This window comes from Pelophylax lessonae (genome assembly GCF_965119305.1).
Source record: "Pelophylax lessonae genome assembly, chromosome: 11".
NCBI classification, from domain to species: Eukaryota; Metazoa; Chordata; class Amphibia; order Anura; family Ranidae; genus Pelophylax; species Pelophylax lessonae.
The window spans coordinates 23,816,290-23,836,527 of NC_138778.1; the positions used below are offsets into that span (position 1 = coordinate 23,816,290).

Consider the following 20,238-nt stretch of genomic DNA (forward strand, 5'->3'; position numbering starts at 1 on the left):
GAGGTTAAGGGGCAAATCCTTCCGGTCCAGAAGTGGTTAAATAAAATGTACAACAAAAATTTTAAGAACAGACCTTTTGGCTTCAATTGCACCAATATTCTTCAGATAGTTGCCATTATAGTCCCAACCAAAAGGGGATCTCAGCTAGTCATTATCTCCGTCACTCTGCTCTCTACTCCTAATAGCATGTTCCTTGCTTGCACATGAGCAGAGATGTATATTAACTAAGTAGAACTACTTCACTACTGTACTTAAGTACCGAAATGCGGTATCTGTACTTTCCTGGAGTAGAATTTTTTTCTCCTACTTCCACTTTTACTTCACTACATTTTTTCGATGAGTTCAATACTTCTACTATGATATTTTTTTTTTGTGCTGCATAGTTACTCGTTACTATTATAAAAATTACCACTGCCAGAACAGTAGATGGCAGGTTTCATGAAGCTCAAAACATGTGTATTATCAGCGCATACGAAAATAAATGCTACTGTATGTATAAATAAAAGCTGCATTTGAAATAATAAAAAACAATATGATGTTCAAACTTTTGACTTCTTTCTTTAATAACTACATAACACAGTACTTGTACTTTTACTTTCAGTACTTGAGTAGCAAAATTTTAAAAAAAAAAACTACTTGCAATACTTAAGTACAAAAAATGTTGAATAATTTAGTACTTCTACTCAAGTCCCTTTTTGATCGAGCACTTCCACTTCTACTCAAGTCACTTTTTGATCAAGCACTTGTACTTTTACTCAAGTATGGGTTTCGAGTACTTTATACAACTCTGCACATGAGCAACAACTGATTGGTGCATTGTGCTGTTTCCCTGCTCCAAATTTTGAGTTCTGCTGTACAGGAACTGCAAGTGTCTGATGCCACATCAAGTTCAGTTGCTCGAGCTGCCTGAATTGAAAAAAAAACGCATTTATTGATGTGTAAATTAATACAGAGTTGTGTTCATTTGTGCCTTTTATATCCGCCTGGAGTATAGACCACATAGCTAGGATTTTGACTGCTGTGTAACTAAAAGAAAAAAAACCTAAAAGGCTACAGATCCCCTTAAAGAGTATTACAGAAAACGATTCAGATACAAGGCGTGTATGAATTTATTCCATTTGTTTTTATTGTCTTTCTTTCGAAGCCTTCAAAAGTCTAAAACTATGTCCTCCGAATCCAGTTACATCCCCGCGCTGTCCCCAAGCAGCAGCTAGAATTAGGTCTGATAGCAGCATACTTTAATTTTATTTTTATTTTTTAAAAGGCAAAAATCGGAACATTTCTCAGGTCCAGTCAAAATATACTGTAAAGCTTAAAAACATTAGAAATGTTAAAGTCCGAAGTGCAAAAAGTTTGTACCGTGCCCTAGCAAAGCGGGGGCGTCGACAATCCCAGACACGCCAGAGAAAGCTCCGAACAATTCCCTGAGAAAGCAGTAAGTAGGAAGGGAGTCTGTGAAGAGCTGTAATGAGCAGTCCCGGGCTCCACAGGGGGTAAAGGGCTCACACTTTGATCTCAGGGGGTGGCTGGGGGAGCTTTGATTCAGTTAGGTTCTTCTCTGGCGCGTCCGCCTCCTGCACAGCTTTATACTGAGCAGACCTCTCAAATTTGGTTTTAAAAAGCAGTCCGTGACCTGAAAAGTAAAAGGAAAAAAAGTTTCAGCATTGGGGCTACGGCCAGAAATGACGCTCTTCACAATGGAGGCTGAAACCCACCTGCACAGTCTGCCATCTCCCTGAACGCTATTTTCTTGCAGCAGCTGCGACACAAATGGAACACACACTTAGTGCCCTGCAAGACAGGAAAATTGGGGAATGTTGCCTCAGTCTCAATATGCGATGACTTATTTTTATATTATGTACAGATAGTAGAATGAAAGCGTTATTTCAAAGGACCATGCCTAGAGATACGAGGATGTAACGCACCACATCCCAATTAAGTAATTTTTGTAGGAATGTAGAAAATTGGATTTTTGACTTACCATAAAATCCATTTCTCTGATGTTAAAGCGGAGTTCCGGGCACAAAAACATTTTTTCAGTGAACATACCCCCGGGACAGTCAGGGCTAGTACATTCCACAATGGCTAGCCTCTGATCTGTCCCGGTTCGCACTTACCTGCAAGAAGAAATACTCACTTATAATATTTCTTCTACAGCGTTGCCATCTCTGTTGTGGGCAGCTGAAGCCAGCGCGTCCTCTTCCGTGTCCTCTTCTGTGTCTTCTTCTCCCAGAATGCGCCTTCAGCGGCCCCTCTCGTCACTTCCGGTGCGGCGCCGCATTCCTACACAGCTTCTGGGAAGCTGTTTAGCAGGGAATGCGGCGTCGCACCGGAAGTGACGAGCGGGGCCGGTGCCGTCGCATTGATCCCTGGGAGCGATGACGTTCAGCTCCCAGGAATCATCGCAAGACAGGAAGTGACGGTGGAGCCGCGGCGCAGAGGGAGGAAGTGAAGAATAGGGGAGTATATTCGATCTACAATTACAAGGTGAGTACAAAAAAAACAACAACCTAACTATCCAATTCTGTTTCAGGTGAAGGAGAACAAGCGGACGGGCACAAAAAAAAAAAAAAAGATCGATTTTGTGCCCGGAACTCCGCTTTAAGTAATTTTTGTAGGAATGTAGAAAATTGGATTTTTGACTTACCATAAAATCCATTTCTCTGATGTTAATTGACAGACACAGTTCCTGATCTTCATAACCATTGGGTTATACTGCCCCCTACAGGAGTAGGACACTAGGCAAAAAAAAAAAAAAAAAAGTCTGGCTATGTCTATGGGCAGTCCCAGGGGTTATACTCCCTCTCTCCGCTATAGGTACTCCGTTTAGTTACAAGCAGTGTCGGAAGAATTACAACTCCACAGAGGGGTGGGTGCTGTGTCCAGCAATGAACATCAAAGAAATGGATTTTACGGTAAGTAAAAAATCCCATTTTCTCTTTTGTTCATTGACGGACACAGCTCCTGATCTTCATAACCATTGGGATGTCCCAAAGCAGTGTTAAACATGAGGGGTGGGAACAGCAAAAAATTCCCAAGGCTAAACAGTACCAGTGTTAATTTTGGCAGCAAATTTCAATTTAGTTTTAGTCCCATTTTAGTCTTCTGCAAGTGTTCAAGTGTTTTAGTTTTAGTCGTATTTAGTCGACTAAAACGTCCTACATTTTAGTCGACTAAAACTCATTTTAGTCATCTATAATCGAATGGGTGTAATTCAATTGTAGTTTGTAATGCATTATTTAAGCATTTCTCTACAATTTCCAAACTCATTATATACTACTGCTGGTCCTGGAGTGAAAAATCGAATATGTTATTAAGCTTTGAGCATGCACCAGTGTTAATTTTGGCAGCAAATTTCGATTTAGTTATAGTCTTTTGACTAAAATGCCATTTTAGTTTTAGTCGTATTTTAGTCATCTGGATTGTTTTAGTTTTAGTCGTATTTTAGTCGACTAAAATTGTGTTAATTTAGTCGACAAAAACGTTTTAGTCAACTAAATTAACACTGAACAGTACCCAACCAGGCAACAGGAGTTTACCCAAAACAACTGGAGCCCACCTGAAATAAAACAATATACCCTCAAGGAGGACCAGGTCCTCTAAAAAGCAGCCTGCAAAACTTACGGCCAAAAGAAGCATCCACAGATGCCAACACATCCACTTTATAGAACTTTGTGAAAGTGTGCACCGACGACCAGGTGGCCGCCTAGCAAACCTGCGTCACTGACATCTGATGATGGAAGGCCCAGGAGGCACCAAGCGCCCGAGTAGAGTGTGCCTTGACAGGGAAAGGAGGAACCTGACCCCTAATGGAATAGGCCCGAATGTGTGTGTGTGTGTGTCTGTCTGATCCATCTGGAAATGTTCGCAAAGGAAGCGGACAACCCTTCCAAGCCCCATCCATAAGCACAAATAGTGAGTCTAAAGACTCCGTAGCTGTCAGGTATACCCTAATTGCCCAGAGCAACATCCAAGGCATGCAAAGCAAGTTTCTTAGGATGTTTTGGCCTGGGACACAGGGAAGGCAACACAAAGTCTTTATTCAAACGGAGATCAGAGACAGGAGGAACGATGGACAGGGGCGAAGAACCTCCTTATCTCTGTGAACCTCCAAGTAAGGTGAACAACAGGATAACGCCACCAGTTCAGACACCCTGTGCGCAGAGGCGATTGCCACCAAAAAAGCCACCTTCTGAGACAACGTAAGCAAGGGAATCTCCTGAAGATTCTCGAAGGGAGGCTTCTGGAGAACCGAAAGCACCAAATTGAGGTCCCAAGGCGGCAACGAAGACCGCACTGGAGGAACCAAATGTTGAACACCCTGAAGAAAGGTACGTACCAGGGAGTGTGTGGCCAAGGGTCGTTGGAAGAAAACCGCCAAAGTCTTTACCTACCACTTGATGGTACTCAAGGCCAATTTCTGTTCAACCCCCAGTTGAAGGAAGGTCAAGATCCGAGCCACCGAGAAGGAGCGATGATGAACCTCAAGAGACTCACACCACGCAATGTACGACTTCCAGGTACGATGGTAGATCTTCCTAGAAGTAGATTTCCTAGCTTTTAACAGCGTTGGAATCACCAACTCAGATAAACCTCTATTCATCAGCACCTGGCATTCAACGGCCAAGCCGTCAAAGCCAGCGACTGTAACGCAGGATGAAAGACTGGTCCTTGGGACAGTAGATCCTCCCTGAGAGGAAGCTTCAAAGGAAAGTCGGCAACCAGCCTCACCAGATTGGCATACCAAGGTCAGCGAAGCCAGTCCGGGGCCATTAAAATGACCAGAATCCACTTTGCTTCGATCCTGCATAGAAGTCTTGCCAGAAGCTTAAGAGGAGGGAAGGCGTAAAATCAGACGATACTGACCCCACGGGTCCACCAGTGCATCTGAGGCATCCGCCAGAGGATCCAGTGACTAAGAATAAATAAATAATATATGCAGATTATAAATTAAATCTCATAAGAGAAAATGATATCCAAAAAATTTTCAACATTTACAGATTATTAAGAGAAAAATCTTAATACTGAACAGTCTCAAGATGATGTTTTTTCTTAATAATGTTCTGTAAATGTTTTGGATATAATTTTCTCTTATGATATTTAATTTAAAATCTGCATATATTTTCTTGTCTATTCATAGTGACATTAACATACATGGCTTCAGAATGCTCCTGAAGCACTGTGCTGCTGTCATAGCCAATGAGAAGGTGAGTCCTGGGCAGCCGAGATACTCCTGAAACATCACTGGATCTAGATGGGGCTCAGTTAAGTATTAGGGGGGGCTGATGCACACAGGCGGCTTTTTATCTTATTGCATTAGGATAAAAAAAACCTTCTGCCTTTACAACCACTTTAGGATCACGTGACTGGCTGTGATGTGGTCCAAAAACTCCAGATCACAACGAGCTTGACAAATATGCGGCCCCTCGGCGCGAAGGACCAGGCGCAGAGAGGCTGCATATTTGCGCAAGGGTAAACCCTCTTCCTGCAACAAGAAATGTAACATATCTCATCTGCTAGGTCACCTCTAGTTCACCTTTTCATTACAGGTTAACATTTCTTTAAACTCAATGCCACCTTTACAGTGGCTACACTGCCTCATATGCTGAAGCTCCAGAGTAGCCACTTTTATCTGTCACATTCCTACATGCCAATACTCTATTCATCATCACAAGCACATGCAGCTCAAAGCTCAGAAGCAGATGGGGAACACATGCTATGTGTTTATGGGGAGGAGTGGAGAGGGGAGGGGAAGAGAGGGGAGGGGAAGAGAGGGGAGGGGAAGAGAGGGGAGGGGAAGAGAGGGGAGGGGAAGAGAGGGGAGGGGAAGAGAGGGGAGGGGAAGAGAGGGGAGGGGAAGAGAGGGGAGGGGAAGAGAGGGGAGGGGAAGAGAGGGGAGGGGAAGAGAGGGGAGGGGAAGAGAGGGGAGGGGAAGAGAGGGGAGGGGAAGAGAGGAGCGGGGAGGGGAGGGGAAGAGAGGAGCGGGGAGGGGAGGGGAAGAGAGGAGCGGGGAGGGGAGGGGAAGAGAGGAGCGGGGAGGGGAGGGGAAGAGAGGAGCGGGGAGGGGAGGGGAAGAGAGGAGCGGGGAGGGGAAGAGAAGAGAGGAGCGGGGAGGGGAGGGGAAGAGAAGAGAGGAGCGGGGAGGGGAGGGGAAGAGAAGAGAGGAGCGGGGAGGGGAGGGGAAGAGAAGAGAGGAGCGGGGAGGGGAGGGGAAGAGAAGAGAGGAGCGGGGAGGGGAGGGGAAGAGAAGAGAGGAGCGGGGAGGGGAGGGGAAGAGAAGAGAGGAGCGGGGAGGGGAGGGGAAGAGAAGAGAGGAGCGGGGAGGGGAGGGGAAGAGAAGAGAGGAGCGGGGAGGGGAGGGGAAGAGAAGAGAGGAGCGGGGAGGGGAGGGGAAGAGAAGAGAGGAGCGGGGAGGGGAGGGGAAGGGAAGAGAGGAGCGGGGAGGGGAGGGGAAGGGAAGAGAGGAGCGGGGAGGGGAGGGGAAGAGAAGAGAGGAGCGGGGAGGGGAGGGGAAGAGAAGAGAGGAGCGGGGAGGGGAGGGGAAGAGAAGAGAGGAGCGGGGAGGGGAGGGGAAGAGAGGAGAGGGGAAGAGAGGAGAGGGGAAGAGAGGAGAGGGGAAGAGAGGAGAGGGGAAGAGAGGAGAGGGGAAGAGAGGAGAGGGGAAGAGAGGAGAGGGGAAGAGAGGAGCGGGGAGGGGAAGGGGAAGAGAGGAGCGGGGAGGGGGAAGAGAGGAGCGGGGAGGGGGAAGAGAGGAGCGGGGAGGGGGAAGAGAGGAGCGGGGAGGGGGAAGAGAGGAGCGGGGAGGGGAGGGGGAAGAGAGGAGCGGGGAGGGGAGGGGGAAGAGATGAGTGGGGAGGGGAGGAGTGGAGGGGGGGAAGAGATGAGTGGAGAGGGGAAGAGAGGAGAAAAGGAGAGGAGACACGAAAAGTGGGGAAGAGAGGAGAGGAGAGGAGACATGAAAAGTGGGGAAGAGAGGAGAGGAAAGAGAGAGGAGGGGGGAAGAGGAGGGGAGAAGAAAGGGGATGGGAGGGGGGAAAGAGGAGAGAAGAGAGTGGTGATAGGAGGGGAGAGGAGGGGGGGGGTAGAGGAGAGGAGAAGAGTGGGGAGGAGAGGAGTTATGATAAGAAGGGAGCAAAGCTTAGGAGAGTAGATGGAAAGGGAGGGGAGGAAAAGGATAAACGTAAGATTCTAGACGCACCTTGGGATTTCCACACTGGTCACATTTTGCATATTTAGCTAGAAAAGCAGAAAAACACAATATTAGTTTGCAGCAAGATCGGCTAATTCAGAAAGAAAGCCAAACTGAAGTCCTCCACATAGAATATGTTAATTACAGTAGACGGGTGATGGTGTATTTGCTGCTGTGTCCATCATGCTTTGTTTTGAGGGTAATATCTGGAACCAAATCTCCACGCAGCCATGATGTGAAGGACTGCCCCCTATACCCCCAGCAAGTTATGACTTTGGACCTTCCAAGCATAGCTGGCTATACAACCAGACCTCATCAACACAATGACTACTTGGACTCGGAGACTTGGTAAATGGGGGGGCAGATCTGACCACTAAGCTCAGTGGGAGAACTGGAATACAATAGTGAGTTTTAGATTCTGATGTTTCATCAGGCGACAGATTCTTAAGAAGATCAGTGGAGGGAGAGGTAAGTATTAAACCATCTTCCTTGCAGGGCCATTTTACTTTTTTATCTATCAACTAGCTCTTAAATTAAATTGATGTTGCTGCTAGGAAACCCAGCTAAATCACCCACCCCACGATCAATGCACTTACCTAGGATAAAAAGCCCTGCCAGACACAACAAATGAAAGTGAAGATCCCATGGTGCCACATGAAGATAAGGAGGTTTATTTAAAGAGCAAAAAGGCACTCACGTGTATAACGATTTCGTTATCAAAGTCCCCTTACTGGATGCTTGTCACCATTTAATCAGGATTTGATATTAGCCTCATGATAAAGGCCTCATTCACACGGGTGTACTTAATTCCATATTAAACCAACAACATCATATATTGCAGCTTACTAAACATTAGACATGGTGACTACATTCGTTTTCTTTTTTTGTTATGCTTGTTCCCCCTCTGTTTTCTCCTGGTGATCTGGCCAGTAACACACCTCCTGTATTAGGGTGTCAATGGATGAATGATGGGGACACCTTTGGACAGCAGCATTATCAGTCTTGGGGGATTGGAGTGTTAGATGTACTAGAAGATTTAAATACACTAACAAATGAAAGACCAATTCCAGCTCACACTTTATAAGCAGGTACAGCAAACAGATTTTTTTTTTCCCCTTTGGGAACAAAAGTTTTACATAAAACAATAAAAGCTGACCACTGTAAGCACCCATGTCAGTGGTAAATGGTTTGTCTCACCCCTCTTATGCCTCGTACACACGCAACGATTATCGGCCGACCAATCGTCCGACTTTTGTTGGTTGGAATGTGCTCTAGACTGCACACAAATTTTCTCTGCCAACAAAAATCTACTTCAGAAGTGATGTCATGTGATGGTTTACTTTCCGTGTGTTTTTTCTTCTCTGAGCATGCCCAGTCTTGTTCATCAGATTTTTGTCTGCCGAAATCTGTACTGACTGACGGAAAAATTGGCCGTTGTGTTGACGGCCAACAAAAATTTTATAGCCTGCACACCAGATTTTATTTGGTCGAAAAGTCGGAGTCGGTTGTCGAAAGCATCATACTAACAAGCCGAAAATCGGCCGATCGGACGTTGGCCGAAAATTCCCGGCCAATAATCGATGCGTGTGTACAGGGCATTACTGCACATCTGCAGGACAGCTTGTTCTGTTGTAGACAACAGACTTGCTGGCCGGATTAATAGCTAACAATACAAGAAAGCAAGCCCAAAATAGAAAACGAAAGCAGCCATCGCATTTATGAAACGGTAAGCTGCAGTAGATGAAATGTTTTGCCACTTTCAGCGTATGTTCTTGCAGGGGCCATGTGACAGTTGCTGACAGTTGTTCTAGTAAAGGAAATACTTGTGTGAAAAGTGAAGAGTCCCAGGGAAGGAACAACTTCCTACGTCTCACTGGGTGTGATTTTAACTTAGTATGAAAAGCAGGAGGCAGGAGTTTCCTTCTGTATAAAACTTACGCTTTACAGAAGGATTATAGATTTTGCTCGGATTGCGCAGTTTCTTTTTTTGCTTGTTCTTTGAAAGCTGCTCTGTGTTCCCATCCTCTTCCTCCTCCAGTGCTCTTTTTGCTCGCATTGCGCTCTCCTCCTTCAGTGCATCTTTGGGCCTGAAGGCAAAAAAAAAAAAAAAAACCCGGTGACAATGCAACACATTCATATTGTAAATCCTGCCTTGCCTCAAGGAATGCCATCCTGTTACTTTAACCACTTTACCGCTGCTCACTGAGCCTCTACTGCGGCAAAGTGGCTCGATAACGTCCGACGACGTAGACCTACGTCGCCAGACATTCCCCTCTCTCGGCGGCGCACGCGCGCCGCCGGAGGCTCGCTCCCGCTGTATTCAGTCACAGCGGGAGTCGGGCCAGGGGAGGAGAGGCGGTGATCACCGCTGCTCTTCCCCGATCGTCGGGGATCGAGTGTGGAGATCCGCCCACTTGTGTAAACAAAGCGGGCGGATCTCCTAAGTGACAGACAGTGACAGATTGCAGGGTTCAGCGTAGCTGAACCTGCGATCTGTCCCTGTGTCACTCAGTCACCTCCCCCCACACATGTCAGTAAGCACCAGGCATACATTAACCCCTTGATCACCAATAAAAATTAACCCGTGTCATTTTTACAGTAACAGTGCATATTTATAGCACTGATTACTGTAGTAATGTCACTGGTACCCCCAAAAGTGTCAAAAATGTCAGTCAAGGGTCCAATCTGTCCACCGCAATGTCGCAGTCCCGCAAAAAAAAAAAAAAACACAGATCGCCGCCATTACTCGTTAAAAAAAAACACCAAAAATGACAGATTGGTTTTGCGCAAACCAATCAATATACACTTATTGCGATTTTTTTAACAAAAATATGTAGCAGCAAACAAATTGGCCTAAAATTATAAAAAAATTTGATTTTTAATCAGAAATATCAGATACAATAGACTGTGCATGATCAGACACAAAAAAAAAAAAACTTATGAGGATTTTCGTACATTTCCATCCTTGGTTCCGACTTGCTGTGAAACATCGAAGAAAACCGGACAATCTTAAAAAGGACAGTAATAAACCCTGAGCACCCCTCCCGAGCTTCCTATTTAACCAATGGTAAACGCTCTACCTCGGTTTATTAGATTTCCATGGAAAATACTGCAAAATAATGAGCAGGACTTACGGTGGTCGTACATAAGGTTGGCATATCCAGTGGGGAAAAGGCAAGTCTCCTATAGTCTCATCACCTTCCTTCCTGCTAGACATTTCTTCCTGCAAAACAAAGAAAACGATCCACTGATTGCCTCCCACTTCATCGTTATATATCCGTATTCTCAAGACTGTAAAAATAATTGCTCATAGTAATAGTTCTATATACACCCTCATTATAAGGCTATAATAAAAATATCACTCTCAGAAGGATTTTCCCAATTATTTGTTTATTGTAAGGAACACACCATGGGAGGAAGACGCCATCATTTAGTTGCAGCAGCTGATCTAAACCAACTACTCCTGGTTATTTCACTGAACGGATTAGACGTGCCTTGGTACAATCTCCAAGCAGATTCTCAGTAAAGCCGGTCATATATGGATCGAAATTTGGCAGATTCAGTATAAACTGTCCGAGGCTTGATCCATGCATGGGCAGACTGATTGTACCCAAGTCGATCCGGCTATCCAACCAGCCTGCCAGGAGAAGACAATAACGAAACGAAAGGCAAAACTGTGTATAGATATAAAAAACATAATGTCTTTTTTTCCCCTTTTTTATATAAGTGTAGCACCCTCCTAGGTAGGTACTATAAGAGAGTATCATTTTTGGGTCTGCTTACCAGAGAGATTGCCAGGTATATTTATATTGCTCTCTGTCTACCAGGGAGCGGGATCCATTGGTAGGGTCTGCTCATGGTGCAGCTCAGCTTGTCTGAAATGTTTCACACTGGTTCAACAGGGAGGCCTATTGGACAGTGGGAGGAAACCTGACAAGTGAGGGCACAGGCATTGTTACAGCCCCGGTGATTGGCAGAGAAAAGTGCCTCAGTGCATGCTGGGATACTGTATAAATGCCAAGGGCACATTTGCTTGGAGACTTTCAGCTAAAGAGCGGAGTCCCGGAGAGAGGGGCTGCCCCTCTGTAGAAGTTGCCATGTGGCCTCAGGTGGTCGACCTGGGGGCCGGAGAGTCAGAGAGGAGCTGAACTCAAGATGTCTTGCAGAACTGACTGGAAGGGAGACACTGGAAAGGATCTCATTCTGCCTACAGTGAGTACAGATCTGTGCCATGGGGCCTGTCATCTGAGTGCCATCCCTTCAGCTAGAAGAGTAAGTGGAAGGGTGTCAGTCAAGGGGATGCTAGAGAGCATCCTGAAGAGAAAGTAGTTTGTGTCAAGTCTGCATAAAAGAGGAAGTATGGTCAAAGCAGTGTGTCTGCTTCCACAAATAACCGGGTGAGGCCAAGTGAGAGTTGTCCTCATCTACTGTGAATAGTTCCAGTTGGAGTATCCCACTATTCCCTTCTCCCATCCAAGTTCCACAATAAATATAAAACCAAATACCCTGGACTATTTTTCAGTAACGAGCAACTTGGAGTAAGGATGGAAGTGTGAAAAATCCCCCTAGTAACTGACTGCAGGTAATCAGATGGAGACCCAAGATGTCAACACACACCAAGCCCTACAGGGACAGTGCTACATGAGTGACCACATTCCCTGTTCTCTGCTGCATAAGAGCTGGGGGGGGGGGGGGGGGAGCAGCAACACACAGAGCTTCCCAGTGAATGGCTATGCAACAGGGGTGTGTTAAGACAAGTCTGATCGTTGGAGGAGGGCACACAGAGTTCCCAGCATAGCTAGAAAAACGACGGTTTGAACTCCTGCTTAGTGTGGTCAGATTCTAATAGTAAAGCAGAGGGACTGCCAGGGAACAGCAGGGATTTCACATAAAGGAAGCAATACAAAGAACAGGAGATTTCCTCATACAAGTATACGGTACAGCAGGAATATGAAGTGTTGGGATATGTCTTTATATTGCTGGTCTATACAACAACAACAAGTCACCCTCTTATTACCTGGCACTTGACCTTCAGTTCTTTATTAACAGTAATGATGCCTTCCAGGGACTTGGCCTTTGCCAGTTCTTCTCGGAGTGTTTGGTAAACCTGCAGACTAAAACAAATGTAAAACAATAAATCGTTACCAAGTGTCACCTAGAATACGGAATTTAAGCAAAACGAATTTTACTGAAAAAAAAAAAAATGGAGCTGTAAACATTGTAGGGATATTTAGCACAATTTAGCAAAGTCCAGCTTTGGCAGCCTCCTCCTTTTCCTGCAAAAATGAAAAAAGTACTAATTTCCCCCAATGCTCTAACGCTGTCCTCCACTGCTGGCCATAAGTCTTCTGGGTTAATTATGGCTTCACATCAGACAAGCACTGTGAGCCCCCGACTGTCATGGACACCCTCCCCTCTCCATCCCTGGTCACAAGCTGCATAGAATGGCAGCACCAAGGACCATTGCTGATGCTGAAGAAAGAAAGACGTAGCGTTTCACAGAAAGGGATTCCCCGAAACTGGATTAGTCTTTTACCATTTAAATTCTTAACCACTTACCGACGGCCTGTCGGTCCTTTGATGCTAAATACCGGGGTTATGGCAGCAGATAGCTGCCATAACCCCGGTATTTTTTGAAACGGCGGGCGGTCTTCTTTCAGGGAAGGGTGGTCCCAGCATTGGATTCGCTGCGGGATCACCCTTACGGTGCTGTGGAAAAGGTGTGCCGCCCCCCCCCCCTCCCGCCGCGTCCCAGTCGTTTTCCTCACTTACCGGACCCGCCGGTGTTGTAAAATTTTGTCGGACCCGTGAAAAAAATCGGACCTCGTCACTTCCGGTGACAGAGCATCACAAAACAGCTGATAGGAGTCGTCTGTACGCATGCGCAGAAGACATTTTTCGAGGTTTGGAAAAATTATAACAGAGAGCGGACAGCTGATTGAGAGAAGGCGGGGCTGAGGTGCGACGGAGGACGGAGGACACCGCCGCGTCATCGAGACATTAGGGACGGAGGCACATATGCAGAGCTGGCGGAGGAGGCGGGACGGAGGTGCGGCCGTAATAGATGCAGGGCTTAAGCGACTCCTTGTTTTATTATCTTTAGTAATTATCGTATTATTTATCCTTCGGATTTCATTACATTTAGTATTTCTATAATACAAAATAAGAAATAGTAAATGTAATGAAATCCTAAGGATAAATAATACGATAATTACTAAAGATAATAAAACAGAAGGAGTCGCTAAAGTCCTGCATTTATTACACGGCCGCACCTCCGTCCCGCCTCCTCTATTCAGCTCTGCAGATGACGCGGCGGTGTCTTCCGTCCAACCTCAGCCCCGCCTCCTCTCATTCAACTGCCCGCTATGTGTTGTAAGTTTACCAAACTAAGATAATGTCTTGTGCGGATGCGCACTTGAGACTCCCATAACCGGAAGTGACGAGGTCCGATTTTTTCACGGGTCCGAGAAAATTTTAGAACACCGGCAGTGGAGAAAACTATTTGGTCCCCGCTCCTCAGACAGGAAGCCATCTTGCCCTCACTCAACTCTATGGTCTTGGAGGACCGGAGCGACGTCAAACATCGTCTCCTAGCAACGGATTTAAAGAGCCAATTTTTTTTTACTTTTTTTAGTGTAGTTGTGAGGTCTGAGGTCTTCTTGACCCCAGATCTCACAATAAAGAGGACCTGTCCTGCTTATTTCTATTACAGTTAGAATCACTCTCCTAGGCTCACATTTAACCCCTTGATCACCCAGTGTTAACCCCTTCCCTTCCAGTGTCATTATTACAGTAACAGTGCATATTTATAGCACTGATTACTGTAGTAATGTCACTGGTAACCCCAAAAGTGTCAAAAATGTCAGTTAGGGGTCCGATCTGTCCGCCACAATGTCGCAGTTCCGCAAAAAAAAATAAAATAAAATAAAGATCACAGATCGCTGCCATTACTCGCCAGCGGGGAAGGCGATGCAGCGGGCAGGCGGCTCCGATTTCCGCCTGACACCCACGATTGTTCCCTGCTGACAGAGAAGAACAATCAGCTGTTGTAAACACATCTGACCGTTCTTCTCCCTGGAATGATCACAGAACCCCTGTGATCCTTCTATATAGGAACACGGGAGCTCTGTGATCATTTCACAAGCCACACCCCCCCAAAGATATAAACACACCCCTAGGTACACATTTAACCCCTTGATCACCCACAATGTTAACCCCTTCCCTGCCAGTGTCATTATTACAGTAACAGTGCATATTTTTAGCTCTGATTACTGTAGTAATGTCACTGGTCCCCCAAAAGTGTCAAAAATATCAGTTAGGGGTCTGATCCGTCCGCCGCAATTTCGCAGTCCTGAAAAAAAAAAAAAAAAAAAAAAAAAAAAAAAAATAATAATTTGCAGATAGCCGCCATTACTAGTATAAAAAAAAAAAAAAAAAAAAAAAAAACACATTAAAAATTACAAATCTTTCCCGTAGTTTGTAGACGCGATAACTTTTGCGCAAACCAATCAAAATATGCTTATTGCGTTTTTCTTTTACCAAAAATATGTAGCAGAAAACAAAATGGCCTGAAATGTAAAAAAAAATTTTGATTTTTACATTTTTTTTGAGAATGTTATATAGCAGAATGTGAAAAATATTGTTTTTTTTTCAGAATTGTTGCTATTTTTTTTGTTTATGGAGCAAAAAAAAAAAAAAAAAAAAAAAAAAAAAAAAAAAAAAAAAAAAATCGCAGATCAAATACCAGCAAAAGAAAGCTCTATTTGTGGGAAAAAAAGGACATCAATTTTATTTGGGTACAGCATCGCACGACAGCGCAATTGTCCGTTAAATAATGCAGTGCCGAATCGCAAAATATGGCCTGGTCAGGAAGGGGGGGGGGGAAATCCTTCCGGTCTTAAAGTGGTTAACAGCTTTGACTTCCCGAGTTCCTGACTCCTCTATAGCATCTGTCCTGAGACCTGCGCCAGTCTGGCAGATTGTCAGTTAATATGGCTGCCAAGGCATCGTGGGACCTCCACTCCCGGAATACTTACTGCGCTACATGCAGCAGATCATAACAAATGACATAACAAAGCAAGTTTGTATTTTTCTTCCTTCTTATTTGCAGATTATAAATGACAATTAACATTTTATATTCCTAATGCACCTGGAGACGCTCTATGAGTTACCAAGATGCTAAATGGGGGGGGGGGGGGTATGGCCTTGTAACGATACACTGACTGATGCATGTTATTCATTTTAATTTCTGGGGGAAGGTAGATCTGTTACATAATTACTTTGAAGACTGTCAGAATTGTGCATTCTTTACGCTCTGCATCATCAGAGTGTTAAAAAAAAAAAAAAGTAAAAAGAAAAAAAAAAAAAAAAAAGATGAATCCTCAGAAGAACATCAAGCGAGCAGGAGTAATACACAGACGATGGCTCTGAGGGGGTTCTTTCTAAGCATGCTCTGAGAATTTCTACAGCGCGGTAACACAAGGGGCATCATAATGAGCAGAGCCATGAATCCTCATTACCGCATCCACAGGAAAGACGAGGCATGTACATTTCAATTTCAAAAGGTGCGTCGGGTCCCCGAGAGGATCACGCTTTAATGTCTCAAAATAAATAGCTTCACAGAATTCCGACAAAACCTGCGAGTTTTCATCGCTGGAAGATGTATTAATCATCCTGCTGACGTTATTACATGTCAACATGCCCCATCGCCTAGAAAATCCAAGATGGGCCACGTGGCTAAGAAGTGGTGATCTGAAAGAGAAAGGTCTGCCCGGAGCCTGGCAACCGGATTCAGCAACCCCTGTAAGCACGAAGCATGAAACAAGGGCAAGCAAGAAGGCTTCCTACTGCCATTAGAAACTAAAATGACTGCTGGAAGTTGCCTGCTTGCTATTAAAAAGACTTATAGCTCCATTGGGTGAGCAGAAGTCATTAATCTAGATCTCCTGCTTTTACGCACACCACCCCCCTACTTCCCCCCAAATACACACACACACATATATTATATACATACATATATATATATATATATATATATATATATATATATATATATACACACACACACACACACACACACATTATATACACACATACATATATATATATATATATATATATATATATATATATACGCGCGCGCGTGTGTATATATATATATATATATATATATATATATATACACACACACACACACACACACACACACATACATACATACAGTGGGTACGGAAAGTATTCAGACCCCCTTAAATTTTTCACTCTTTGTTATATTGCAGCCATTTGCTAAAATCATTTAAGTTCATTCTTCTTCCTCATGAATGTACACATAGCACCCCATACTGACAGAAAAACACAGAATTGTTGACATTGTTGCAGATTTATTAAAAAAAAAAAAAAAACTGAAATATCACATGTATTCAGACCCTTTGCTCAGTATTTAGTAGAAGCCCCCTTTTGATCTAATACAGCCAGGAGTCTTTTTGGGAAAGATGCAACAAGTCTTTCACACCTGGATTTGGGGATCCTCTGCCATTCCTCCTTGCAGATCCTCTCCAGTTCTGTCAGGTTGGATGGTAAACGTTGGTGGACAGCCATTTTTAGGTCTCTCCAGAGATGCTCAATTGGGTTTAAGTCAGGGCTCTGGCTGGGCCATTCAAGAACAGTCACGGAGTTGTTGTGAAGCCACTCCTTCGTTATTTTAGCTGTGTGCTTAGGGTCGTTGTCTTGTTGGAAGGTAAACCTTCGGCCCAGTCTGAGGTCCAGAGCACTCTGGAGAAGGTTTTTGTCCAGGATATCCCTGTACTTGGCCGCATTCATCTTTCCCTCGATTGCAACCAGTCGTCCTGTCCCTGCAGCTGAAAAACACCCCCACGGCATGATGCTGCCACCACCATGCTTCACTGTTGGGACTGTATTGGACAGGTGATGAGCAGTGCCTGGTTTTCTCCACACATACCGCTTAGAATTAAGGCCAAAAAGTTCTATTTTGGTCTCATCAGACCAGAGAATCTTATTTCTCACCATCTTGGAGTCCTTCAGGTGTTTTTTTAGCAAACTCCATGCGGGCTTTCATGTGTCTTACACTGAGGAGAGGCTTCCGTCGGGCCACTCTGCCATAAAGCCCCGACTGGTGGAGGGCTGCAGTGATGGTTGACTTTCTACAACTTTCTCCCATCTCCTGACTGCATCTCTGGAGCTCAGCCACAGTGATCTTTGGGTTCTTCTTTACCTCTCTCACCAAGGCTCTTCTCCCCCGATAGCTCAGTTTGGCCGGACGGCCAGCTCTAGGAAGGGTTCTGGTCGTCCCAAATGTCTTCCATTTGTGGATTATGGAGGCCACTGTGCTCTTAGGAACCTTAAGTGCAGCAGAAATCTTTTTGTAACCTTGGCCAGATCTGTGCCTTGCCACAATTCTGTCTCTGAGCTCTTCAGGCATTTCCTTTGACCTCATGATTCTCATTTGCTCTGACATGCATTGTGATCTGGAAGGTCTTATATAGACAGGTGTGCGGCTTTCCTAATCAAGTCCAATCAGTATAATCAAACACAGCTGGACTCAAATGAAGGTGTAGAACCATCTCAAGGATGATCAGAAGAAATGGAAAGCACCTGAGTTAAATATATGAGTGTCACAGCAAAGGGTCTGAATACTTAGGACCATGTGATATTTCAGTTTTTCTTTTTTAATAAATCTGCAACAATGTCCACAATTCTGTGTTTTTCTGTCAGTATGGGGTGCTATGTGTACATTCATGAGGAAGAAGAATGAACTTAAATGATTTTAGCAAATGGCTACAATATAACAAAGAGTGAAAAATTTAAGGGGGGTCTGAATACTTTCCGTACCCACTGTATATATATATATACATATATATATACACACACACACACACATCTATCTATCTATATATACACACATAAATATATATACATACATACATACATACACACACACACACACACACACACACCGTTTTCCATGGGCCTTCAACTTTTCCACGTACCACCCACCCAAAACTATCTATACACCCACACACACGCACGCGCAGTGCTTCCGGAAAGTATTCACGGTGATTCACTTTTTCCGCATTTTGTTATGTTACAGCACATGTCAAACAAGGCCCTCCAGGCCAATTCACGTGGCCCTCACATCTCTCCTGCAGCAACCCCCTCATTTCTGCCCCCCACTTTGTCTCAGCAGTCAGCATCAGAGAGGAGGACAGAACTCCTCCGCCAGATCCTGTGCTTCTCCATGCAGCCAAGGAGAGGCTCATTTCTGCCCCCCTTCCCCGTCTCAGTAGTTGGCAACAGAGAGGACAGAACTCCGACAGATCTTGAGCCTCTCTGTGCAGCCACAGAACCCCATTGTCTCTACCTCCACTGGACTGAGCATTCAGCAGACGTTAGCCCCCCTCTGGTCCTTCTCCAGACCCTGCACTCTCTGCTTCCCAACCCCAGCTTTTTCCTACCAGCAGCACTAGGTAAGGGGGTGTATTTTGATGTAAGGGAGGGTGGGTGACTTCTGAAGGTGGTGGTGGTGATGGGGGGGGGGGGGTTCTTCTGGTGTGACATCCACGTTGAAATGTCAGATAGTAATGTGAGAGGATAATTAAGGCGTGAGGTGAGGAGTCAAGAAATCGTTAAACCCCCCCCAAATAGTATATATTTTCTGAAAGCAGAGACCCTGGAGAATAAAATGATGGTAGTTGCAATCACATTTTTGTGATCCATTAACGCAATGGTTTATCAAGAACATATTTTCAGTAGAAACTACAGTCAAGTTTAATTCCATGCATAAAAATGCAATATAATAAATACGCAATTATAAAAGATGAGGTCGTAAAATAGATTGCAAACAGATCAAACCTGAAATGGCCACAAACTTCGGTACCCAAAATTGTCCATGGGCAATGCTTTAACCCTTTCGCTGCCAGAGCCATTTTTTTTACACGTTCAAAAAAAATAATTTTAGGCCTGAAGGTTACATAAACCCCCAAAACAATTTATATTTTCTGAAAGCAGACACCCTAGAGCAGTGGTCCTCAACTCCTGTCCTCAAGACCCACTAACAGGTCAGATTTTAAGGATTACCTTAAGGAGATGCAGACTAGAATACTGCAATCACTGAGCAGCAAATTATATCACCTGTGATGTATTTCAGTTATCTTGCAAACCTGGCCTGTTAGTGTGCCCTGAGGAACAGAGTTGAGGACCACTGCCCTAGAGCAGTGATGGAAAACCTTGGCACCCCAGATATTTTGGAGCTACATTTCCCATGATGCTCAGGCACTCTGCAGTGTAGTTGAGCATCATGGGAAATGTTGTTCCAAAACATCTGGGGTGCAAAGGTTCACCATCACTGCCCTAGAGAATAAAATAGTGGTAGTTCCATTTTTTATGCCACTTGATATCTAAAATAATATACAATTAGAGTGTCAGCTCATAGCTTGGAACGCTTGTGTGTGACCTCATCACGCTGGGGCCGGGCCTGGCCTGGGTGTCACTCAGGGATGAGAACCAGGTGGGTCACATGAACTCAAATTACCTGAAACTAACAGTGGTTCACACTGAGATCTGCGAATTGCTGGGGGTGTCAATGTTAAGTTAATGACTCCCCCAGATTGGGGTTAGGTTAATGACACCCCCCAAATCAATATACAAAAAATGTCTCCAAATAAAGTGCTTTTGTGCTCCAATCTTCTTAAAAGTGCTAAAGTGCTCCTGAGGTCCTTGATGACACCCTGTGGGAGGGCGAAACACGTTAACGCAATTTCCGATTCCGAACGACGTCACTTCTTGTTGCAAATGTAAGAAGTTATATTCATTTTCTCTATGTTAACTATGTCTATTATGCTAACTTGTTATGATATATATTTATGATTATTCTCATATAATGACATTGTTTCATCATTTTTCTAGACATCTGTACATAGCCATGGAAGAATTTGACCTCACTATTTTTGAAACGCGTTGGGTCTTAGCTATCTATGTTTTCCACAATATGCTCCTTTTTGTCAGGCGTTGTGTATGACATTGTGCAACCGCAT

General features: G+C 44.6%; 1 protein-coding gene across 1 annotated transcript in view; it reads right to left on the minus strand.

Annotated features, from left to right (window-relative positions):
* Nucleotides 1–1,203: 1,203 nt before the first annotated feature.
* The window catches only part of DUS1L (dihydrouridine synthase 1 like), a 34,124-nt gene continuing 15,089 nt past the window's right edge, over nt 1,204–20,238 (minus strand). The window contains exons 8-13 of the mRNA XM_082272478.1: nt 12,207–12,303; nt 10,324–10,412; nt 9,128–9,276; nt 7,199–7,236; nt 1,716–1,791; nt 1,204–1,633 (exon numbers count right to left, since the gene is read on the minus strand). Of these exons, the coding sequence (XP_082128604.1) occupies nt 1,503–1,633; nt 1,716–1,791; nt 7,199–7,236; nt 9,128–9,276; nt 10,324–10,412; nt 12,207–12,303 (580 nt within the window). The 3' untranslated portion in view covers nt 1,204–1,502. The remainder of the gene's footprint in view (nt 1,634–1,715; nt 1,792–7,198; nt 7,237–9,127; nt 9,277–10,323; nt 10,413–12,206; nt 12,304–20,238) is intronic.